This window comes from Corvus kubaryi, unplaced genomic scaffold (genome assembly GCF_017639235.1).
Source record: "Corvus kubaryi isolate FWS band 111438036 unplaced genomic scaffold, C.kubaryi_AGA036_p1.0 37323, whole genome shotgun sequence".
Classification (NCBI taxonomy): Eukaryota; Metazoa; Chordata; class Aves; order Passeriformes; family Corvidae; genus Corvus; species Corvus kubaryi.
Window position 1 is genome coordinate 532000 of NW_024581102.1, and position 24710 is coordinate 556709.

The following is a 24710-nucleotide window of genomic DNA, read 5'->3' on the forward strand; positions in this document are numbered from 1 at the left end:
GGGGCGCCCCGCCCCCGGCCCGCCCTGAGGGGCTGGGGCCGCCTGAGGGGAGCGAGGCGGATCGCGGTGTTGGCAGGGGCAGCCTTGGTACTCCGTCAGTCATGGCCACCCCCTCACAGCTGTGAGCGACTGCCGTGCCGTCAGCATCCAGCCACAGCCATTGCTCATCTCCATCCCCTCAGCTCCGAGGGCTGGAGCCTGGCTGGGAGAGCTGGGAATGTTCAGGCTGGAGAAGAGAAGGGTCCGGGGAGACCTTAGAGCCCCTTCCAGTGTCTAAAGAGGCTCCAAGAGAATTGGAGAGGGACTGGGGACAAGACCTGGAAGGACAAGACAAGGTAGAATGGCTTCCCAGTGCCAGAGGGCAGGGCTGGATGGGGGATTGGGCAGGAATTGTTCCCTGGGAGGGTGGGCAGGCCCTGGCACAGGGTGCCCAGAGCAGCTGGGGCTGCCCCTGGATCCCTGGCAGTGCCCAAGGCCAGGCTGGGCAGGGCTGGGAGCAGCCTGGGACAGTGGGAGGTGTCCCTGCCATGGCAGGGGTGGCACTGGGTGAGTGTGAGGTCCCTTCCCACCCAAACCATTCCATGGATCTGTGTTTCTATGGGTTGTGAGGGCAGCTTTAGCTCGTAAGGACCTGTGCCCCCGAAGGACGTGTCCCCTGTCCCCGGGGCAGCCTGCTCACAGCTTCTGCCGTGTGCCACAGCTCCCCTGCCACAGCACAGCCGGTGTTTCGAATGACACCGGCTCCGTCGTGGAGAACAGCGTTCCGTGGCCTCTGGGGATGTCACAGCCCGCCTCGCCGGCAGCCGCCGGCAGCACCAACAGTGCCGGCAGCGCCCGCTCCGTCAGCGACTCCTGAGGAGCATCCGGCACGGCGGGCATCTGTTCCCGGCTCCTCTGCTCCCTGTGGAAATGCCACAGTTCCTCCTGCAGACGCTGCCTGTGCCCGCAGGAAGGGAGGAGAATTCCTACACCGAGCGTGGAGAGGAGGGACCATTCACGGTTTGCACTAGTGGGAGGGAGATGTTTGTCAAGAAATAGGAAAACGAGAGGGGAAAGTGCTGCTGAGACGTTGTAGCTGGTGCTGTGGCGATGCTCATCCCGAGCTGTCTGCGCCAATGACGGTGCTCGGTTTGTCCCGGAATTCCGGAGCCAACCCCACGGGTGGCAGTGGAACCGAATTAGGGAGGGGTGGTGGGAAGGGTGATTCCAGCTGGCTGCATTACATCCTAAACCCAGCAGCAGCCAAAGCAGCATTTGGAAAAGCCGTCTGCCGTGGGCTATAGGGAGACGTGCTGGAACCTGGAAAAACACCAGATGGTGCCATGGCTTTAGTTATTTCTTTATGCCTCTGACACTGCGAGTTCAGGCTTCCCTCTCCTCTGTGGGCCGTGCCCATCCTCCTTCTTCCCAAGGGTCCCGGGGGAATTCTGCCTGGCTAGAAAAAAAAAAGGGTTTTACTTACTGAACAACGAGATAGAGCCATTAATTACTCACAGTGATTAAAAAGGAGAAGAAATTAAAATCTAGTGATGCCACCAAGATGCCACCTGAGGGCTGGGGTGGATTATTCCCACTGGCAGGCCTCCAACCCCTTCCATACTTAAAATACAGAATTGTTGATACTTTTAATGTATTCAGGGAAAAGAAATCCCAACTCTTGCACATTCCTCAGTGCTGCTGATTTTACCGAGTTGTTAAGTGCATTCGGAGTTTTCCTGTCAGAAATCAGGGGAGTTGGTTACACACCTGTTTCCCTGAATCCCTCCATTTAAGGGAAATCAAGTTCCTATCACTTGATACAGTTCCATGTTCCTGAAGTGTCTTGGGACCCCAAGAAGTGAGGGGACTGCAGCTTTATTAAGGCTGAGTAATAAACCAAAGTTGTCCCCTTAAAATGTGCCAAAAGAAAATTTAACAGATGCCCACGGCTTGTAAAGCCAGGGAAGTGCAGTTCGCTGTTGGGGGAAGGCAAAAGGAAATCCCTGAAAACCCCCATCGGCAGGAGTTGAGGCCCAAATGGTTTCAGAGAGCAGAAGATGGACCATGACGGTGAAACACACGCGTCTGTCCGTGTGCTGAGGAACCACGGGATCGCACGTTCATTTCCAGAGACGGCGCTGTGGGAGGAACAGAATCCGCGGTAGGACATGAGCCACGGGGAAGGATTTTGTCTGGTGCCATGTCCTGAGGGCACGGATATTCCACTGCCAGGTTGGGAATGGGCTGTTGGGAGCAGCCCTCAGATCCCCCTCTGTGCCAGATGCTAAGGTGGAATTTTATACATTGTATAAGGTGGTCTGGAAGTGCTACGGAGTCGGTTTGTGAGCTCATCCTTGGGACACCTCTGGACACCAGATTAAAACCTGTGTCCATGAGGCTCAAGGTAGCACCCATCCCATCAGGACAGGTGAATCCCATCCACTGGGAAGCAGGCCCGGAGGAAGCTGTGGTAGCTGCAGCATGTTCACTGCCCGGGGGATCACATCCCTGGGATCAGGCCTGGAGGAGCCCAGAGCCCTCCAAAGGTAAAAAGCTCTCAGCCCACCTTTTCCACTATAAAATCCGCAATGCACCATCAGAGAAGTCAGAACTGAAAGGCAAAGGAGACCAGTTCAGTTGAGTTTTGCACTGGGAGGGGAGGGCTGGGAGGGGCAGCAGTACCAGGGGAATACGGGAGGTTTGTTCGGAAGTGCAGCAGCTCCAACACTTCGCCATTTTATATTTTATCTCACCCATGTACCTTAAATAGGAACCAACTCTCAAGGCTGTCATTCCCTCTCAGGTGTGAGGTGGCTTTGCAGGTGGGGCAGGCAGCTGGGATGAGGAGGTCTGGGATGAAGGCAGGATCCCTCTGGACACGGAGCCGAGGCACAGGAGGGACAGCCCTGCCCAGCCCCCGCATTCTCCTCTCAGTGCAGGGGTGGTTCAAGTCCCCATCCTGCCCAGAGCAGCTCTGACAGCTGGGTGCCACGGTTTGTCTTTGCAGGACATCCCAACAACAATCAAGGACAGAAGTACCAGTTCCACACCTGGGGGTGGAATGAGCTGGGGGTCATTTTTGTACCTTTGACCCTGATACGTTCACACTGCTCCTTTTCCCACCTCATTTCCTCCCCTGCACATCCCAGGGGCAGAACCGCTGCACCCAGCTCTGGGTTACAGACAGGATCCCGGAACACTCACTGGATTAAATGGAATAAATGTCATTTGAGATTCACCTGAGCCAACAAGGGCCTCACAGAGCAGGACATGGGGCTGGTGCAGCCACCTCTGGGCTCCAATCTGCCCCCACCCTCCCTCAGCAGGGACTGTGTTCCCTGGCTGGGTGCAGCCTGGGGCCAGGCGCTCCAGGGGTCTCCTCCTGCTCCCCAGATTGGCACCCCCAGTGCTGGGGGATTGGCTGCTGGGCCCAAGGAAGAGCTCCAGGAGGAGCTGGGATTTGCAGCACATGGAGCTGCGTCTGGTCAGACCCCTCAGCCTGCTCTCAGTGCCCTGGTGGGACCCCGCTCCCAATGGGAATTCAATTCTGACAGCTGCCAAGATGCATTGACCTCTGCAGGGAGATTTTCACCAAAAGCCCTGCAGAGTGAAGAAATCCCCAGCTTTGCTGGAGTTCCCCTGAAATCACTGGTGGAGGTTTGGTGTCTGAATCCCCTGTAAGCACCACGAGAGGCTCCCGCAGGCTGGCGTCAGTCAAAGGTTGGATTCCATGAGCTTGGAGGTCTTTTCCAACCTAAATGATTCTGTGGAGAACCCCCCCATTTACTCCCATTCCAGGGCTGGAGCAAACCCAGTCGCTCTGGGCTGGGTTTGGCCGAGCAGGGCTGCAGCAGCTTTGGCTGTGCAGGGCCATCGTTGTGGGGAGGATCCATCCCGGCTCCTGGTCTTCCCACGTGGATCACTCCAGGTGGTCACGAGGAAAACAGAACCATTTACGGCAACACAGGCAGGACACAGGACTGGGAAGTGTCTGAAGGCTCTCAAACTGCTAAAACCTTCCCCAAGCCCTTTGCTCTGGGCTTGTGCTTCCCTGCAGAGCTCCCACCCGCTCTCCCCCCAGGCTCCTTTCCCTTGGTTTTGTGTTTTTAAACACTATTACATCTCAGATCCAACCAGCTCAAATACTTTTTAATACATTGAAAATGTAAAATAAAACATATACGAAGTACATACAGTATATATATACACATATTTCAAATACTTAAAATTCTTATGTAAAATATGATTTTTTTTCTATATTATTTGTGTAAAAATACATTTTCAAATGGTGTCACCTCGATTTTGCTGTACAGACCCTCAAGCCCAATCGAAGTCCCTTTTAAAAAGGCAAAAGACAAAGGTTTAGAATTTTTGGAACTGTGTTTACAGGCCTGTTGTCCACACAGGAAAAGCCTCTGGGAAACAGTATTGGATTGCTTCTTTGTGAGAATTCCCGTTTTTATTGCATTAACGGCAGGAAATGAATCTTCTCAGTTGTGCTGCAGTAACCCCCGCTGGCCTGGCCGAGGAACTGCCCTCCGGTACCCTGTCACCACCTCAGAACCCCTCCTTTGCCCGCTCTTTACAGATACTAAAATATATATTACTTAAAATATATTACTGTAAGCTCTTAGACTCGCTCTGCACGAATAGCAAACGTAAGCATTAAAAACAACCCAGGGACCGAGGAACGCTCGGGGCCGCTCCCTCCCGGCACCCGCCCGAGCCGCACTCGGAGCGCTCTGCCCACCCGCGATTGATCTGTGCTAATCAAAGTGATCGCTCGGGACCCTCCCACATTCCCGCTGTGGGATCCTGCAGCGGGAAACCCCAGCCCGGTCCTGTTCTCCCGACCTTCCCGTGGGTCACAGGAACCATCGGCCTGAGCCTCCCCGGAGGAGAGAGTCCCAAACCCGCTCCACCCTCCCGGCCCGGGGCTGTCTTTGCTGCCTCCCTCCTGAGGATCCCTCTCCTGAGCGCCCCTCCCAGTAACGACCTGACCAGGAACTGCTGCTCCAGCAGCTGTTTTGTGCAACCAAAAAAAATCCAACTCCCCAACCAGTGCAACTGCTTGGAACCTCCTCTTTCCTGTGAATTCCAGGAGGGACGGTAAAATTCCTTCCCTTGCTGCCCCCCTGGCTCAAAACCTGAGCCCCCAGAGCCGCGCTGGCGCCTCCGGTGTCCATGGGGTTTGGGGCTGGGAAGCGAAGCGTTGGTCAGGCTCCAATTCCAGTTCTGTGTCCTGAAAAGGGAAACTGAAACCTCTTCCCTTACTCAGGTTCCTTTCCCTGCCACAAACACTCTGACATCAGGCTCTGGAAATCCCGGATTTTTGATGCCACCATTCCCTGCAGTGCTGTTAAATTCATTCCTCCTGGGGGACCACAGTCTAATGCTTTAAACCCCGTCACGACATCCCTTTATTATAAATCCCGTGTGGAGGTGGATTTACTGTCTGTGGGAAGGGCGGATGATGGGAAGGAGCCTCAGCAGTGGGACAGGCTGATCCCACCCCAGGAACTGCACAGGCTGCAGCATTCCCCCTTCTGAAACCCATCATCCCACACCCAGCTGCAGCACATGCGAAACTTCCAGGGCTCTGTCCCTATTCCAGGGAGTACCTCAGGGATTATTACACTGAGCCCGTTATCCCGAACAGTTCCCTCACACTCGGTGCCCTCTGCTCACCCACGGAGATGCTCCGCCAGGCTGCACCAGGAGCGTGCTCAAACCTCAGGTGGGCACCGAGAGAATCGATTTCCTTAAAAAGAAACGGAAGAAAAGTAGCCCAAGCAAAGTGTTGATCCATGAAATGGAACTAAGGCACTGACAGGTGTGAACTCCCGAGTCACCAACACGATCCTACCCCGGCCAACGCCAGCCTGGGGCCACCTCCACATCCAGGATCACCGACTGTCCCACCCCAGGTCAGCCCCTCCTGGCATGGCCAGGCCAGATGGGCACATTCCCATGGGATGGCTCAGGGAACGGCGGCTCCCTGCGCTGCCAGGGAACGGGCACAGCAACCCCAATCCACACTCAGCAGAGGACAGCTGGAAGTCCAACGGGAGGAACCAGCTGGAGCCACAGCCAGGGCGGTGATGGTTTGGGAAACGCCAGGGGAGCTCTGGAAGAGTTTTCCAGCGGCAGCTGCAGCAGCTGGAACGCCTGTGAGTGCTCAGGGCCACAGGTCCCTCCTCATCCTCTGCTTCTCCCTCTCCAGCAGCCTGGAAAAACACCCTGAGAGGAGCCAAGGCAAGACCAGAAGTGACCCAAGCGTGCAGCGAAACCCCTCCCTCTCCCCTGAGAACGACTCAGTGAGTTGCATAACCAGGACCAAACTGCGCACTGGACTCTCCCGGGCTGTCCCAGCCAGGAATGGAAGTGTCTGTCCACGATCACAGGAAGGAACTTCCTTCCTGTCTGGGTGAGGCCTGAGGGAGGAATGGACAGATCCTGCTCTCAGCTCCAAACCAGCCCACACTGCGTCCGCAGGTTTACAAAAATGCAGGAATTCCTCTTCCTGAACAAGAGCTGGAAGCGGGAAGTGGCAGGAACACGCACAGGCTGGGGGTTCTCGGGCTACCACCACCACCACCACCACCATGGGTGTGAGATGCTCGTGGGGACAATCCTGTGCAATTTATTGAGATTTCAGTTTTAGATTTAAAAAATTGAGTTCATTTCTAATCCCTAAATCCTCCTCACCACAGGATGCTCGAGCAGTGATGTGGAATCACGACAGTGGGGGTCACTGCTCCGCAATAAATTTAAGATGACGGAACCCAGAGCAGGTGATGCTGCAGCTCCTGCTGCTCTGGAGGCGGCTGCACTCCCTGGGCAGGGAAGGAAACGCTCCTGCTACCACGGGATCAAGTCTGCAACTCCCTTTTCCTTATCATCACCAACTAAATGACAGTCATGGAATATGCTGTGCTGCAAGGGATCCACAGGGACCATCCAGCCCAACTCCTGACCCTGCACAGACACCCCAGCAATCTGCCTGAGAGCGTTGTCCAAAGGCTCCTGGAGCTCTGGCAGCCTTGGACACCACTTGTTCCTTGGAAAATCACCCAGGGAATTACTTCTGCTCCTCACCACCAGTGCCAGGTTCCTGGGGAGAAGGGGTGGGGAGCAGTAGTACCAAGGAGAGGGGAAGGGAAGGCTGAGAACCCCGTGCACACTCAGCTGCCCCACTGCTGTGGGAATATTGCTTCAGCTTTAAAAGGCCTTTGGATTAAAAGTGAATTCAGTGCTTCTCCATCACAAACATACATAGCTCTGTTCCCTGACCAGGGTGCAGCAAGGCCCCCACCCGCCCCGGCAGAGGAACAGCCCTCGAGTGACTCGTGCTCCATCAGCATCCTCAGCTCCCGGGAACACGGGGCCGCTGTGCTTTGATTTCCATAAATCCAAGTGAAGGAATCCAGGAACTGACAGGGAGTACAGGTGTCACCAGCCATGTCCCTGGTCAGGTCTGAGGGGCTGCCCCAGCACCCCTCCCTCAGCTGAGCCCCAGCTGAGCTGAGCTCAGCCCAATTTGGTATTCCAAACACAAAGAGCCGCCCAGCAAGGCCCAGGCTGACACTCATTTGCCTTTCCCTACACCCAGAAAATACAAAATCTTGGATAGAGACTGGAGATGTCTGACCATGGGGGTGTTTGGACAAGCACAAAGCGCTTCCCAGAGCACGCCAGGACCAAGAGTGATGCTTCGTGCCCTTCACCTGCCCCCGTGTCCCAAGAGCAGCTGGCTCTGGGCCGTGGGATGGCAGCTCCCAGGGAATGCCCAGGAGCAGATTCCTGCCCAGTCCTGCCAGGCCAAGCACAGCTGTGTGACCCCTGCGCTGGTGGGACACCCACAGACCCAGACTGAGCTGTTCTGGTGACCCCCAACCCCATGGTCAGTACAGCTCCTTCTTGCAGTTCCACCAGCAGCACAGCCGGACCCCACCTCCCTTCAGCTCGGTTACTGGGAGAAGAGGGGTTTGCAAACCAGGAACACCAGCCCGTATTGCACAGCCCAGGAGCCTTCTGGGAACAGCCAGGTCACAGGGGAAAGGCAATGGATGGAAAGGCTGGCACCCCATCGGTGGTGCCTCCCCGTTCCCGGGGATTTGAAGTGGGAGCAGCCAAGGGAGCCTGCTCAGGGCTCCTGCCTCGGTGCTCCATCACCACACACGGCCGGACTCTGGTTATCCCATTCCCTTTGCCAAGAGAAGACCAACAATGGGCTATGGGCTGGATCCCCCAGGGAGAGCAGAGCTCAGCAAACATGCTCAGAGCAGGCTGGGGTTACTGGAACTGCAGTACAAGTCAAACACTATCTCCTAAAAGATTGAAAAAATATCTTTAAACAAAATAATGTGGCATATTTACATAATTCCTTAAGTGCAAACTCTTGTCACAATTCACGTAGTCGAGCGCGATTTCGACTCCCTGTACAAGAAGGTGCTCTTTCGTTAATGAAAGAAGGACTCTACTCTGTATTCCTGATTCAGTAACGTGTCTCTTGTGCAAGGCAGTAAAATTCCTGTTTCTTCCCAAGATACTTCCGAAAGCAGCCCCCGGAGGAAGCCGTCCTGCTCCCCACATGCCGCCCGTTACCGCACGACGAGGCAGGAGACACAGAGCTTGGAGGGGCCGATGCAGTCGTCATGGCAGAAGGCACCGCAGCCCTTGCACATGATCATGGCTTTCAACCTGCAGTAACATTTGGAAGGGGGATCCTCCATGCCGCCGTCCTCGGCGAACGGCTGCACCGGGAGGCTCTGCCCGTGGCCGCCGGAGTTCACAGCCTGGCCGGTGGGAATGGTGGTGACGGTCACGGAGAAGGACATGACGTTGCCCATGGAGCTGGCCAACTGGTTGCACTCAGACAGCCCGGTCACGAGTGAGCCCTGGCCTATGTCGGGCGAGGTGGAGACGTTTATTGTGCCGCTGTAGCTGGGCCCCAGGAGCTGCGCCCCGGCACTCCCAGGCAGCTTCGGGGGGTGCGGGGCAGGGAGCAGCGGAGGCTGCGGCTGCGCCGAGTCCGGGGACGGGGCGGGGGGCCCAAAGAGCTCTGTGCTGCCGTGCCCCTTGCCCCTCATGGCGTGGGCCATCTGCTCCTGCGCCGCCTGCAGCAGGTCCCGGGCCAGCGCGGGGCCGTCCAGCGCCGGCGCGTTCTCCTTGGGGCCGGCTGCTGGTGGTGCCGGAGCTGCCTCAGCCTTGCCAGCCTTGGTCCCCAGGGAGCCGGGGTCCGCAGGGCCGGTGCCGTGTGAGCCCTGCTCCTTCTCCCCCTGCCCAGACCCCTGCGCTGCCCATGGCTCCTCTTTGATGCCGATGTGCTCCCGTTCATCCCCGGAGCTCTCGTCATCCGCATCCTCCTCGCTGCTGCTGCCCTGGCCACCCATCTCCTCGCACTCCCCAAACTCTGCCCTGGCACCGTCGGCGGGGCTGCTCAGCCCCAGGCGGGGCTCGGGGTTCAGGGAGAAGCCTCTCCTCAAACTCTCCGAGCCGCGGCCGTAGGTGGAGATGTTGAGCAGGTAGTGCCCAGACATGGCGGGCTTGGACGTCCTCCTGCCCGTGAAGCCCAGCATGAATCTCTGGCTGGTGGAGCTGTTTTCCACTGGGAAACCTGAGTGTGGGAGGTTCAGCTGCGAGGGCTGAAGGATGGGCAGCAGGTTCTGCCTCTGCACCTTCTTGATGAGAGTCTGCAGGATCTGCTCCTGGGTCGATTTGCTCAGTGCCTCGTGGCACTGGTGCTGCTCAGGACTGGGGGCCTTTCCCGAGGGCAGCGGGAAGGTCCTTGGAATGTGAGGCAGAGGCCTGTTCTTGCAGATCTTCCCGAGCTGCTGTGGGGGCAAACTCGATGGTCTGTCCCCCGCCTCAGCACCGTTCCCCGCTGCACCGGGAGCTGCTGCCCTCTTCTCTTCCTGAGGAGCCACGGGGACAGTTTTCACGTCTGCTTTGGTGAGCGGCTTGGGCAGGATCTGCTCCAGAGGGACACTCTTGCCTTGGAGCAGCTGGGTGACCAAAGGGTTGTTGGCAGGAATGCTGGAGCTCACTCTGGGCAGGGCCCCACCGGGAGGAGATTTAAGGCTGGGTGCTACTGAGGAGGTGCTGGAGGGTGGGACGGGCGCGCCCACAGCTCCAGCCTGGGCTCCGGGGCCTGCGGGTGGCAAGGAGGACACCAGAGGGGAAGGAGCTTTGCTTTTGGCAAGGTCAGAGCCGGTCCCTCCTGAGGCTGTGGGTGCTCCCGGGGTTCCGCTGGCGCCGCTGGGTCCATTCCCAGCCGCCGGAGGCCCCCGGGCCGGGGCAGGAGGGGCTGTCCCTGCCTGGTCCCCAGTGCCGGCGTGTGGGGACCCCGGTGTGGCCCCCGCACCGTTCCCTAGCGCCGGGGCTGCCGCAGGGCCGGGGGCTCGGGGCACCACGGGGGCCCCTGGCTGTAGTTGTGCTCCAGGAGGATGGCGAGGAGCTCCCGGCTCCGCCTGGCTCTCCACCTGGGAACGGGGCCCTGGGCCCTGGGGAAGAAACCTTCTCGAACCTCCCCCGCTTCCAGTTCCTGCCAGTTCCAGTGCATTTGCTCCAGTTGCAGTTTGGGTGGCTCCGCCGGGGTCTCTCCCGTCTCCCCCCCTGCCCGGGGGTCTCCCCCCGCCCGGGCCGGGCCCCGGCACAGCCCCCCCGGCCGAGGCGGCAGCGGCGGCGGCTGCTGCCCTCTGAGCCTTGGCCTGCTGGGCTCTCGCCTTGATGTCGGCCAAGGTCCTGGCCCCTGTCCTGCCCGGACTGCTGAGGGAGAAGGGGACACGTGCCCTGGGAGAGACCTGGCCCGCAGGAAATGGCATCGGGGAGATTCTGGACACGGGAATCTGGAACAGAGCAGGAGAAAAGCACAGCTGAGACACAGGGAAAGCTCGAGCCACAGGTTTAAGTATTTGCAGTTTCATCTTAGAGAACTGTTTGTGGCTGTGGAAAAATCCCTTTGGAGAAACCCCTCCTGTCCCTCCCTTGAGACAAGAGATGTGCCCGACTGTCACAAGCAGTTTTAGGGTGGGACAAACCCCGTGGCCCTGAGTGGAGCTTGTTCCTCGCAGGGAGAACCATCACACAGCATCACCCCAGAGCCCTCAGGCTCCCTCCCTGAAGGGCTGATCCAGCCCCCAGCCCTGTCAGCTCCTGTTCCTCTGTTTCCCATTATTCAGATGTGATTTCTGCCCTTTGAAAGGTGTCACCATCCTGCTTGACTCAGCCTTGCTCTTCCCCCTGGCTCACCCATCATTTGTCTCCTCAGTGCCTTTGTACAAAGCCATAATAACCCCTTGAGCTGGAGAAAAAATGCCAATCCTTTACTCTTTCCTTCTAAAACCTTTCCCCCAATGTTCCAGCTGACTTTCCCTGTGTCTGCTCTTCCCGTGTGCTCAGCCCTGCACCGAGCCTGGTGCTCCCCTGTTCCCCCTGCAGAGATCTCAGGGAGTTTATTTGAGGTTACATTTATTTTCCGTACCCATAAAAACCTTGCTGGATCCACTGAGCTCTGATCAACCACTTCACCCCTTCATTTTTGGGGAATGACACGTCTTGGGGACATGTCTGTCCCCATTTTCCCCTGCTTTTCAAGGGAAGCTATTCACCATCACCTTCAGCTCACTCTGTTGGTAAACTAAATCCCACCTTTCTTGCCCTGGCAGGCCAACCCTCCTTCCTGCATGACATTCCTCATCTCTTTTATGGCCAGTTTCCCCAGTTCTGTGTCACTGACAATTTCATTGATGCTCTCCTGCCTTTGTGCTGTTCTTACTAACATGGTGACAATGATGAGCTGCTTTTAAAGTTTTGAGTTTGCAGCCTTTTGGTACAAAAGGATATTAACAGGGGAGCAGAATTCCAAGGACACACAGGAATACAGGAATTCAGCTTCTGCCTGAGGCCCCAGAGCAGCCGGTTCAGCAGCAGCTGCCTGGTCCTACGGCCTGGCTCTCAAACCCCAGAGCATTTCTGTCCTGCTGCCTCCCCCTGCCCGCCCGAGCAGGGGCCCATTCCCCTCCTCCTTCCCAGGTGGCTTCTTGCAAAGGCTCAGCAGCCAAAGGGCCTCTGGTCCCGAGGTGTTCCCCAAAATGCTCCGTCCCTGCTCCTGCCCTGGCACTGCTGCACTACAAACCAGACTGCAGTGCTGCCAGAGGGGCTGGCTTTACCCACGGTGTCTGGGCTAGCGGCAGGGGATGGCACCCACTCCTCTGGATGAGGATGGCACTCACTCCTCTGGCCCTGGGTCTCCCCCCCGCCAGCTGCCTGCTCTCCTGGCTGCACCTCACGGCCTTGCAGAGCCTCTGCAGCTCCCTGTCTGCAGCCTGGGACAGTGGGAGGTGTCCCTGCCCGTGGCATGGGTGGGGTGAGATGGGCTCCAAGGTCCCTTCCAACCCAGAGCTCTTTGGGGTTTGGTGAGCTGGTGGGAGCCCTGGCTGAGCCCCGCGTGAGGCCGGGCCGGGCTCTGTCCCTGCTCTGCTCACCTTGAGCGGGGGCACCCGCGGCACGGCCGGCCCCGCGCCGGGAAAGGGCTGGTTCCGAAAGGCCTGGTGGTGCTGGCAGGGCTCCGCCACACGCGGCTTCTTCTCGGGGCTGGCTGGAGCCTCCTCCCTGCTCTCCGACTTCCTCTTGTGGGCCTCCACACTGACCTCCATGGCCTGGCTACCGAGGGGCTTCTTGTCCTGCATGTCCAGAGCCACCGCAGGGCTTTGCACCTTCGCCGCTCCTTCGGCTGCCTCGGGGCTCTTTGGTTTGCTGGGGGCACCCGGAGTCTCCTTCCCTGGCCCCTCCTTCCCCAGCCCGGGATTCCTCTGTTCCTCTGGCTTCTGGCTGGCAGCACTTTGGGGTTCCTGGGGCAGGGCCTCTCCGTGGACTCTCTCTCTGACGGGGCCGGAGCGGTCGCCGGCTCTCGCCGCCCGTCGGTCCGGGGAGGCTTCGGCGGGCTTGGCCGCCTTGGGCTGCGCGTCCTCTGTGCCCTCCTGTCCCGCTCCTCTCCTGGCCGCTGCCCCCTGCGCTGGTTGTGCTCTGGGCTCCGACGGGGACGTGCCCTGCTCCCGGCGTGGGGCCGGGGGGCTGCGGGGCCGGGCGGGCTCTGCCTCGGGCTGTGCCGTCAGCCGCTCCGACTCCTCGGGGCTCAGCCCAGAACTGCCAAGGAAAACAGAGGCTTTGCTTGGTAAAACATCCCTGCAAAACCATCCTGTCCTCAGGGAAATGGCGGCAGGGTTCTCTGAATAAACTCCCTAAATAAATGTCTCACACACCCAATTCTGTGCCACAGCCATGGAGAACCTTCCCTACTGATAATCCTTCCACAGGAAACAGAAATCAGCAGCGAGGATTAAACCCAGCTAAATGCAGTGCATGGAACACGGGGTAGCTCCAGGCCTGTTCCAGACACCAATTTTCCAGACTGCAAATCCAGTGAGTTTGGGCAACAGCAAATGTTCCCTGTCTGAGCCCCCACAGCCTCCTCTGCAGCACGGGACAACCCCGGCTCACACGGTGACATTGGCAGGAAGGGACTCTGAGAGGGGTCCCATCATCTCCTCCAGGGGAACATGGAATCTAATTCCCAGAGTGGTGTCTGGGACAACTTTTGTCCTTTTGGATTCACTTCATCCACCCTGCTAATGATTTGTCAGACTGGGGCTTCTTCCCCAAACAGGACCCCACGAAAGTCTAGTGAATCCATGGATTGGTTCCCACCAGACAAGTTCTTAGGAACTGGAGGGAACTGAGGTCCTGCTCTTGCACACATCCCCTCCAGCTGTCCTGCTGTCCCCTGTCCCCCTAATGCTCCGAGACTGGGGCTGTTGTCACCTTCCCACGGGCAGAGACCTGCCTCAGGTGGCTGATAAAGCTCTTTGTGAGCTGCACTCCCGGCCTGGTTGTTGTTCCTACAGCCTGTATGGACACTCTGCAGCCCCTGGCTCGCCCACAGCATCCCAACCACACCATGGAATGCCAGGAATAACCCAAATGCTCTGGATGGATGGGAGGCAAAGCGGTTGGCAGGGTGAGGACAAACGACAACCTGGCACAAAGCAGGATTAGAAGTTCCTGATCAGTTATTTACATGCGTGTGCTCCTTTCCAGGTCTCTCAGGAACTCCCTCAGAAACCCCAAATCCTCCCTGTAACCCCAAAGGATGGAAAATCCTGAAGCAAGAGGAGGCACAGAATAAAAGCTTTGCAGATTTGGGGGTTTAACCAGGTGTGTGGGATGGGAGATGTGGGAATGCAGGGCCTGACCCTGAGGTGGGGCACGCTTGGCCACCACAGCTCCGAGGGCCTCCGGAGCCCCAGCTCCACCAGAACGGTGCAGGTGGCTCCAAGCAAGGAGGGGAAGAGGTGTGAGGTGCCAGGACACCCTGCACTGGTCGAAGTGTGAGGTATCCTGGCAGCAAACACCTCACACCTGACCTGGATCCCGCCGGCATCTCCCGGTTTCCTGGAACCAGTTGGAGCCAGAGACCTCCCCCAGGTTCCAGGACTGATGAGACCCAACGTTCATGGATGGACCAACCCCAGCAGGAGCCCCTGGCCAGGCAGGGCACAGGACACAGCCAAGCTCTCACCTCTGCCCATAGTAGCTCTCAAAGAAGTGCTCCTTCCACAGCTCCACCTTCTTTTCCTTCTCGATTTCTTGCCGGATTCGGAGCTGCATTTCCGGGGTAAACTCTCCTGTGGAATGGAAGGGGGAATTCTGAGACAGGAAAGGGGTGGGTAATGGGGCACGGGCCCAGCTGGGTGTGTCCCAGGAGCCCGGGATGCTGCACCTGCCCTTGGCCCCAGCCTGAGCCCCAGGGGCTGCTCCAGGGCAATGAGGCAGTCAAGGGAACGGAGCTGGGAAGGGGCTGGAGCCCCAGGAGCAGCTGAGGGAGCTGGAAAGGGGCTCAGCCTGGAGCAAAGGAGGCTCCGGGGGGACCCTGTGGCTCTGCACAAGTCCCTGACAGGAGGGGGCAGCCGGGGGGGTCGGGCTCTGCTGGCAGGGAACAGGGACAGGAGGAGAGGGAATGGCCTGAGCAGCCTCGTAAGGGCCTCACCACCCTCACAGGGAAAAATTTTTCCCCAGTATCCCATCTGAACATCCAAAGTTTGGCTCAAAGGACTGAGCACCCCGTGCTGGTGACACCATGCTCTGCTCTGGAACAGAATTTCCTTTCTCTGCCCCCTCAGCAGTGCCTGTGTTTAGGTGCCCCAGCTCTGCTGTCAGTTGAGAAGATTTTAAACACGTTTCTCCTGCTTTTCTCATTTCCAGAGATTTGCTCCTTCTGCAGCCCCCTCTGCCTTGAGCCCCCCCGTGCTGGGCTTGCCTGGCTCCCCTGCCTGCACAGCCTGCAGCGAGTCCCTGCAGAGCTCCAGGTTCTCCAGCAACATCCTCCAGGCATTCCCCAGCCACTCCCCAGCTGCGGGGACATGTGGGGAGGCTTTACCTTCCGACAGCCTCTCCTTCCAGCCCTGGGCAGCCGAGGTGAAGAACTCGTTGTTGAGCGCGGAGCTGCTGAGCTTCATCAGCCCATCGGCCCCCACCTGCAAGAGACAGAGCCCGGGGTCACTGCTGGCCACAGCCCGGGGTCACCTGCTGGCCACTGCCGGGGGTCACTGCTGGCCGCAGCCCGGGGTCACTGCTGGCCACTGCCGGGGGTCACTGCTGGCCACAGCCCGGGGTCACTGCTGGCCACAGCCCGGGGTCACCTGCTGGCCACTGCCGGGGGTCACTGCTGGCCACAGCCCGGGGTCACCTGCTGGCCACAGCCCGGGGTCACCTGCTGGCCACAGCCCGGGGTCACTGCTGGCCACTGCCGGGGGTCACTGCTGGCAGGGCCAGTGTCCCTGGGCACAGCACGAGCCCAGCACTGCCCACATCCCTCGGGAACCTGCCTGGGGCTCACTCGGGAGAAACCCAAGAGCCCCAGCCCGGCTGTGCTCGGGCCAGGCTGGAGGCTGAAGGGAGCAGGTTTTGTGCCCGGCTCTGTGGAGGCCGGATTTTGTCACACAACCCCCCTGGCCAGAATAAAGCAATGCCTCGGTGGGTGACACTAAAATCATGGTGGGGAGGAGTGGGGGTATTTCTCACAGCAATTCTGGAGGATTTGGGAACACTCCCACCAGCCCAGGCTGCTCCAAGCCCCAATGTCCAGTCTGGCCTTGGGCACTGCCAGGGATCCAGGGGCAGCCCCAGCTGCTCTGGGCACCCTGTGCCAGGGCCTGCCCACCCTCCCAGGGAACAATTCCTGCCCAATCTCCCATCCAGCCCTGCCCTCTGGCACTGGGAAGCCATTCCCTGTGTCCTGTCCCTCCAGCCCTTGTCCCAGGTCTCTCTCCATCTTTCCTGTAGGCTCCCTTCAGGTCCTGGAAAGCCACAACGAGGTCACCCTGGAGCTGGATTCGCTCTCCCCTAACTCCGTGCCCCTCTCCCCCACAGGTACCCAGGGTACCACAACAGGAACGGGATCTCCACCTGGCATTGCCCTCTGCAGGCCGGAATGCCCAGGCTGTGCCGGAGCCCCAGGGGCTGCCCGTACCTGTCTGTCGACGTCGGGCAGCAGCAGCAGCAGGCGCTGCTGGCACTCGGGGGGCAGCACGGAGAACGTGTGCTTGTTGATCAGCGCCCGCAGGTTGGTGTTCACCAGGATCGAGTCCGGCGTCTCCACGTCGATCTCGGCGCACCGGGCTCTCTTCAGCTGCCCTGCAAGGGAGCACAGCTGGGTCACCCCTGGGCCGCCCTCCTCGGGGTCCCTGCGCACGGCAGTGCCACCGTGGGAGCCACCCCGCCGCTGGTTTTACCTCTGCACACACAGCGACCAACAGAGCCTGGAGATCCAGGCACAGAACGTTCCAGACCCACTCAGCCCACCTCCCTGGGACCCTGGCTGCCTGGGGCCTGGCAAGGAGGGTTCTCAGGAGGGTTCTACAACTCCTTTTCTGGTTTAAGCCTCCAGTTAAGGTCAGTTTGTTCCTGGGGATTTCTTTTGGACTTTGCTGCTCTGTGGCAGTGCCTTTTCTCCCCAGAGGCACGATCTGGGATGGAGACCTCAGAATGAGAGAACGGCTGGAGATCAGGGAAGGTTCTTCCCCCAGAGGGTGCTGGGCACTGCCCAGGCTCCCCAGGGAATGGTCCCGGCCCCGAGGCTGCCAGAGCTCCAGGAGCGTTGGGACAGCGCTGCCAGGGATGCCCAGGGTGGGGCTGTTGGGGGGTCTGGGCAGGGACAGGAGCTGCATTCCATGATCTTTGTGGGTCTCTTCCCACTCAGGACATTCCACGACTTTGTAAGAATATCCCTAAGTTCACCAGGTCAATCCCACCCTTGGAAAATGCAAAAGGAACCAGGAAGGCCGGGGAGGCCGAGAAAGCCCCGGCTCCAGTAAAGGGCTGGGGGCCAAATCCAGCGGGGCCTGAGGGATGGAGGAGATCCAGGAAGGAATTTCTTTTCCTTTTTCATCTTATCAGGGTGTGTAGGTACATTACAAAGCCCGTAAGTAATGCAGGTCCTTTTGTGCTCTCCAGCAGCTGGGAACTCGGAGAGGCCCGGCTGATGCGGACTGGGAAGGGCTGGTTTGAAGATGGCATTCTGAATTATCCCAATTCCCAGCAGACTGGCAGCGCCTTCCAGAGTCCCTCAGCAACAGAGTTATCACACTTCACTCCATTTTGCTGTTTCAGGCTTTTGTTCTGGCCCTGGAGCAGCCAAAGCTCTGGAGAAGCAGGGAAATCCATCTCTTACGTGCGTGGAGCCTGTCGGATCTCGGGAACGGCTTCTTCCCCAGCCCGGGCAGGGAGTTCTCGAGCTTCACCGAGGGCGAGGAGCTGGACGTGGAGTTTGGGGGGCTGCTGGAATGTCCATCCGCCTGCTTCCCTTCCCAACCTGCCGGAAAGGGAGACACTGGAACGCGGGGACACGCAGAGGAATCCTGCACGAGGATATTCCTGCGTGGAACGAAGGTTCTGCAACACCCAGACCTACCCCTGCAGCCCCAGCAGTTCCAGGACAGACACTCCTGTGCTCTTGGAGCACCTGCAGCCCAACACTGAGTGCAGGACATCCCTTGGAGCCACCAGAACATCCCAAAACAGAGGCATGGGCGTGCACACCGTGTGTGCTTTGGGTCCATTTCCCAGCTGATCCCCATTTATTTCCCACCTGTATCCGAGCCAGGCGTGGTCCCATTAACACTTCCAGGGTTAACGAGCTCCTGTCAGAGCTGTCACCTCTCCACACCTCTCATGTCCTTGCTAAACTTCACCCCTCTATTGCAGCTGTTGTTCTTCAGCCCACCTGGGGAATTCCTCCTCCTCCTCTTCCCAGTGCTCCGGAGACAGTTTCCCATCCTGGTTCCTCTCCCTCCCTTCCCTTCCTCACACAAGCTGTTCCAGCTCTGAATAAATCCCTGAAATTGTGGAATCAGAGCACTGCTTTCCACCAGAATGCTGTTCCCTCCCCCCCTCCATTTAATTTCCTGCTCTCTCTCCACACCTCCCACTGTCCCTGTTGGGAGCTGTCCCTGTACAGCACCATGGGACTCCAAGGAGAACAACACACAAGAGCCACTCGCGCCACAGGAACCTTCCAGGCCTTGACAGGGAGGGATTTACAGCCTGAGGGGCTCCTGAACACCCTGATCCCACGTGGAACCAGCTGAGGAAGAACTCAAGGAAAAGCCTGGGAGCAGGAAAAGATCCTGAGCTGAGCCTAAGGAAAGATCCTGAGGCTGGAGTTCCCCGGCAGGAAGGGCAGGACTTGCTGGGAGCTTCTGGCCTTTGCACCACTGGTGTCTCTCCCAGCAGGCAGGAGGAACAGCCACCAGGAATGAATCCCAGATCCTGCCCCAGGACAGGCTGAGGGTCAGGGGAGCTCCCAGGCACTCCCAGCTTCTCATGGCTCCTGGAACATCCGTACCCTGCCCTGTGAATTTCAGCAGGACATCCCCACAGTGACTCCCAGGATATGCAAATACAGATGTTTTTAATGCTGAGACTGCTGCTCCAGGACCCTCTCTGGCTGCTCCCACACCAGGGACGGAATGGGGACCCTGGGGATTCCTCTGGCTTGGAGAGCGACTGGCACAAGCTGGCCCTGTTCCACATCCCAGCTGCCTGCAGGGAATGATGTGGAATGCTGAGCCCTGCCAGGGATTGTCAGGGAGACTGAGCCTGTCCCAGTCCAGGGAATTCAGCAGGTGCCAGGGACTGCCTGAGGCCCAGCTCCTGTGCCCGGTGCTTTGGCAGGGAATAACCCAGAGGCAGATGCAGAATTCCTTCCCTCCACAGGCAGCTGTCTCTGCTCCCAGCACAGCTCCTTGGCTGAAGGACTGACAGCTGGGAAGGGAAGGAGTTCTGGGACTGGGACGGGGCCAGTAATTGATACTAATTAATTACCCACAGCACCAGGCTTTACTGGAGAGTTCGAGGGCTGAAAAAGCCCTGGGATTTGGGACTGGAGATGCAGTTTTGTTGGGATCTGGATGGGGGTTGGAGCAGCCTGGGGCAGTGGAAGGTGTCCCTGCCCATGGCACTGGATGGGCTCTGAGATCCCTTCCCACCCAAACAGTCTGGGATTCGGTGGTTCTGTGGCTCAGAGCCAGGACCTGACCAAGCCCTCAGTTACTCTGGAAAGAAATCAGACAAAACTGGCTGCAAGTAACTACCAGGAATTTGGGATACCATGGAAAATCTGCTGCTGGCTGAGGAGCTCCTGCCCTGGCAGACCAGCCAGAACAGAGCAGTGACCTCACTAATTCCTAACAGCACAAATTCTGGAAACCCCTCAGGGATCTTTCAGATGAGAACAGGACATGGAACCCACCACGGAAACAGAAACACCAGGAGAACCCTGAACAGGAACACCAGGAGGAAGCCCTGCATGGGGTACGGGTGACTGGGAAAGTCACCGAGCACTGGGAGCAGCTTTTAACGAGCCAGTGGCACAGCCAGATCCATGCAGGATCCACCCAAGGTCTCTCCTTACCCGGTGCATCCCCCCCAGAACCCCAGCCCTGGAGACAGAAGCCGAGGATTTCAGAACAAGGAGCCGTTTGCCCTCCTGTCCCCGTCCCCAGGAGCGGCGCCCCGCACGTACCCGACTTCCCGGGCGCGGCGGCGGCCTTGGCCTTGAGCAGGACGTGCTGGTTAGAGGGCAGCGCCATTCCCGGCCCCATTCCCGGGGCCATTCCCGCCCGGCAGTGCTGCTGCTGCTGCTGCTGCTGCTTCTGCTGCTGCTGCTTCAGGGCCTGCGGGACACAGAGCACCAGGGTCAGCCACACGGCAGAGCCTGCGGGACACGGCCCCGGCTCCCCGCGCGGCAGCGGGATCGGGATCGGGAGTCCTGAATGCAGCCCGGCCTGGGACACCCCTCAGCTCCCCAGGACACCCCCGTGCCTGCCCAGTGGGACACGGGTGACAGAGGGATTGAACACCAACACCCTGCTACGAACGGACACCTCCGACCTCTGCAGCTGCACGTTCGCTGTCACCGAGCATCCCCTCTTGTGCTGCCCCATGGAGAAAAGGACCTCCAGAGAAGCACAGAGGAAGATTCCTGGTCTGGAGTCAGCTCAAGAAGTAATCACACAAAGAACTTCAGAGTAAAAGCAGCACCCCGGAGCTCAGCCCATCTCCTGGGAGAGCAGCTTCCCAAACCCTCCACAGACACTGCCCTTAGCAAAGGGCTTTTGATGAGCACAGTAACAAAGATTCCAGCGCTGAAGAGAACAAAACAAAAACCTTTGTTTCAGGAAAGACTTAAAGCCACACCAGGACAGGGCCCCAGAGGCACCCGGGGCTCACACAGGAGGGGTTTGGACGAACCACAAACCAAAGTTTCTGTTTGCAAAAACCAAAATCCAAACCCAGCTGACCTCGACAGCAGAAAAATGCCAACAGATCAAGGATTCCATGGAATTTCAGAGCAGGAGTAACAGGATTTGTTGTGCTGCATGGACACAAATGAGGCAGACCGACAGCAGCAGGACAGGGATAACCAAGGGCCACCCTGGATCCTGTTTTCCCTTTATTAAATTGTTCCTACGCAGCCACTTCTCCCAGAGCTTGGAGAAGTGTTCAGCCAGAGGAAACACGGCAGAACTGAACTGACCTCCCGTTACTGAGGTCAAAAGCTTTCAAAGAGGAGAGATGAAAAGAGCCCTGGCATTCACAGGAATAAAACATCCCCAAACAAGTTCAAGGAAGGTTCTCAGATCCTGCCTGGGTGAAGCCCAGGGCACAGCGACCACCAGGGAAGCAGCGGCTGTGGGCGCTGCTGTGCCCAGGGCTGGCTGAACCCCACACTGCCACGTCTCGGGCTCTGGACACTGGCTGTGCTTTTCCTGGCTGAGCTAACACAGTTCCAGGTTTGCTCCCTGTGTCCCCTCAGCTCTTGGTCCCGCAGTGCTGGACGTGGGAACGGGAGGAAACTCCTTGGATGCCTCTTTAAATTCCGTGTCAGCGTTGCTCTTCTGATGCCTGTTCTAAACATTTGGGGGTTTCTTTGAATCTAAATTACACTGAATCCTGTCATAACAGGGGGATGGAGCAGCTCTCCTTGGGGAAGGGCTGAGAAAATTGGGATTGTCCAGCCTGAAGAAGTGAAGGCTCTGGGGTGACCTAACTGTGGCCTTCCAGGACCTGAAGGAGCCAAAAGGTAAGAGAGGGAGAGACTCTTGACAAGGGCTGGAGGGCCAGGACACAGGGAATGGCTTCCCAGTGCCAGAGGGCAGGGCTGGATGGGAGATTGGGCAGGAATTGTTCCCTGGGAGGCTGGGCAGGCCCTGGCACAGGGTGCCCAGAGCAGCTGGGGCTGCCCCTGGATCCCTGGCAGTGCCCAAGGCCAGGCTGGACATTGGGGCTGGGAGCAGCCTGGGACAGTGGGAGGTGTCCCTGCCCATGGCAGGGGTGGCACTGGGTGGGCTCTGAGGTCCCTTCCAACCCAAACCAATCCATGGGTCTGTGACAACCACAGAATAATTCTGGTGGGGAAGGACCTCGGGAGTCTCCAGCCCAACTCCTGCTCAGCCAGGGGCTCCTCCGGGCCTGGAAAGCTCCGGGGATGGAGGGGGCACAACCCCTCTGTGTCCTGATCCCACTGCTGGGCTGCTCCCACGGGGGAGAGCTCTGCCGTGGGTCCCTCCCTCAGCACTGAATGGATCTGAAATCCTCAGGATGCAAAAGCCCCATGGAGGTGGCACTTGGGGACACGGGCAGGGGTCAGTGGTGGCCTCAGCAGTGCTGGGAATGGTTGGACTCCATGGGCTCTGAGGGCTTTTCCAACCCAAACGATTTGGGAGTCGTGGAATCTCCAGCAGGATGAGCCAGTTTCAATTCTGACCTCCAAGCCAGGATTTTTCCAGAGGATCCTAAGGAATGCAGCCTGGCACCCTCCCCCAGGCTGTGGGGATGGCACAGGCACTGCTCAGCTGCATTGCCCAGGCTGAACTCTGGTGTGTGGATGAACCAAATCCTGGTTTCTGGAACAGCCCCATCCACATTCCCAGTCTGGCAGCACATGGAGTCCCAGGGTTAAAGGTTCTCCCTCAGAAATCCACGCCCTCTTCCCTCCAGGAATGTTGTAATTACTGAGAAGGGGAGGGCTGAGCCAGCCAGCCCCCAGCAATAATCCAGGGCACAGACAGGATTAAGGACAGGGGAGTTCCTCTAATCCCCCTTTCACTCACACCGTGGTGTTCTCCAGCCCCGTCCCTCCTTCCCACCATCCCAATTTCCTCTTTTTAGCTGCCTTTTATAACTTCCAGTCCCAGCCCTGCCATGGGCAGGGACACCTCCCACTACCCCACAGTGCTCCCAGCCCCAATGTCCAGCCTGGTCCTGGACACTGCCAGGGATCCAGGGGCAGCCCCAGCTGCTCTGGGCACCCTGCGCCTGTCTGGTCACCCCTGTGAAGGGAAGAGCCTGTGTGGCTGCTGGGGAATGTTTGCCAGCCAGGATTAGCGAGGGCTGAGGAACGCAGAGACTGTCATTAATATCCTGCTCAATTAGTGGGAAGCAATTTTCTGGGGATTCAAATGGAAGTGGGAGCTGGGCTTGGAAGCTCAGAGGAAAACCTGGCTGCAGTGACAACCCCCTCACAGCCTGAGCTCCCGGTGGGGAATCAAACAGCCACGTGGGAACAGGAAATTCCCAGAGCTGGCATCTTCTTTGGCACCACCTCAGCTCCCTGGGGCTGGAACCACAGCTCCCGTTCATCCTCCCCTTCCCTCCCTGCCCTCCTCAGTAACAGCCCCTGATGAGCGACTTCTCTCTCCCTGCAGATCCCTTCCCAAGGCCAGGGCACCTCAGGAATGCCATCCCGAGTGCTGCTTCTCCGCTGGAACAAGCCAGGGACTAGGCTGGGCTGGGCGAGCAAATCCTGCTGGGACACCTCGTGATTCCATCTGCTGTGAGCAGCTCCCACAGTCCCTGCACCTGATCCATGACTCCTCACACACATTCCCCTTCCCAAGGGAAATCCAGCCCGGACAGAGCATTTCCTCTCTAAGGACCCTGGGAACCCGAGCAGTGCAGCTGGGGAAGCACCTGGGAACCCCACACTGGGGAAAATTCAGCTGCAATTTTGCATCAAGAGGAGCAGATGTGAAGCACGAGCAGCTCCCACTCTGTGCTGTGCACGCAGGGAACAGGATCCACAACGGGCTTTCCATGAAAATTCCATGAAAAATTCCATGGAAATCAGTCACTCCTGCTCTGTGCCTCACAGCACCCAGGAGAGGAGCGATGCAAAGGCCCAGCGTTCTCCCTCCTTTTCCTCCAGACACTCTGTCCATGGAATTCCTGCTCTTTCCCCTTCAGACAGCCAGCATCCATGGAATTCCTGCTCTTGCCTTCCCCTGCCCTCCATGAGGACATGCAGCACCCATGGAATTCCTTGGGAGGGAAGTGCTGCCCACCAGGGGAAGAACTCAGTGCACTGAACTCCTTTCCCCCAAAGTCTGAATTTACCAAACGCGTTTCCTCCGACAGCAGGAAGCCATGGAATCTCATCAAAGGACTGGGGAAAAGAAATCACATTTTATGCCTTTCTCTAAAGTAACAATTGTAAAAGTCCAGGCTTCTTTTAGGGAGAAATCAAAGGAACTGAGCAGCACAATATTCCCATCACCTTCAGGAGAGAGGGAAGCTCCAGGCAGGCCCTGGTTAGAGCCAGGCAGGACCCCTGGGGTTCCATCCCTGCCTGGAGCAGCTTCCCAGGGCTGGTTTCCCAGGAAATCAAGGCACTGCCGAGATCTCCAGGGGCTCCCAGGCTCACTCACCTGCTTGAGAGCCTTCTTGCTGTGCTTCTGGGAGGAGGAGAGGCCCTTGCCTGGGATGGACGGGGAGGGGCAGCCGGACTGCGGGGAGGCTGTCGGGGCCAGGCGGGACGACACTGCGGGAACAGAGATGCAAATACAAATATAAAAATAAATATAAACACAAATATAAGTCTATACAGACACAGGATCCCACCTTCCCACCCTCTCCTCCCCGTGTCAGAGCACCTCAGGAGCCTCCAGCACCTCCAGCACCTGTGACTGCTGGCAGGAAGGATCACTGCATTCCCTCCTTCCCGAGGGAGCTGTTCCCCACTGCAGGCAGCAGCTCCATGGCCAAATCCAGCTGGGTCAGCTCTGGCCCATCTCTTTTTATTAAACCTGCAAACAGCTGCCTTCAGACCCCAGGGCAGCGTGAGGAAAGGCTCCAGCCCAGCCAGCTCCACGCTGGAATCACAGCCTGGCCGT

The 24710-nt window shown here is 58.4% G+C and overlaps 1 protein-coding gene and 1 long non-coding RNA gene across 2 annotated transcripts; one reads left to right on the plus strand and one right to left on the minus strand.

Moving 5' to 3' along the window:
• Positions 1-19: 19 nt before the first annotated feature.
• LOC121665374 lies at positions 20-1546 on the plus strand. The gene is made up of 2 exons (XR_006016346.1): positions 20-335; positions 701-1546. It is a non-coding gene; the product is annotated as an uncharacterized LOC121665374 (long non-coding RNA).
• Positions 1547-8312: 6766 nt separating this feature from the next.
• Positions 8313-24386, minus strand: ASXL2 (ASXL transcriptional regulator 2). The gene is made up of 8 exons (XM_042029473.1): positions 24246-24386; positions 20063-20213; positions 17711-17851; positions 16511-16674; positions 15419-15515; positions 14561-14666; positions 12468-13128; positions 8313-10829 (listed from the first exon to the last, which is right to left on the minus strand). The coding sequence occupies exons 2-8, from the start codon at positions 20151-20153 to the stop codon at positions 8583-8585; spliced, it is 3507 nt and encodes a 1168-aa protein (XP_041885407.1). The 5' UTR covers positions 20154-20213; positions 24246-24386; the 3' UTR covers positions 8313-8582.
• Positions 24387-24710: the final 324 nt, after the last annotated feature.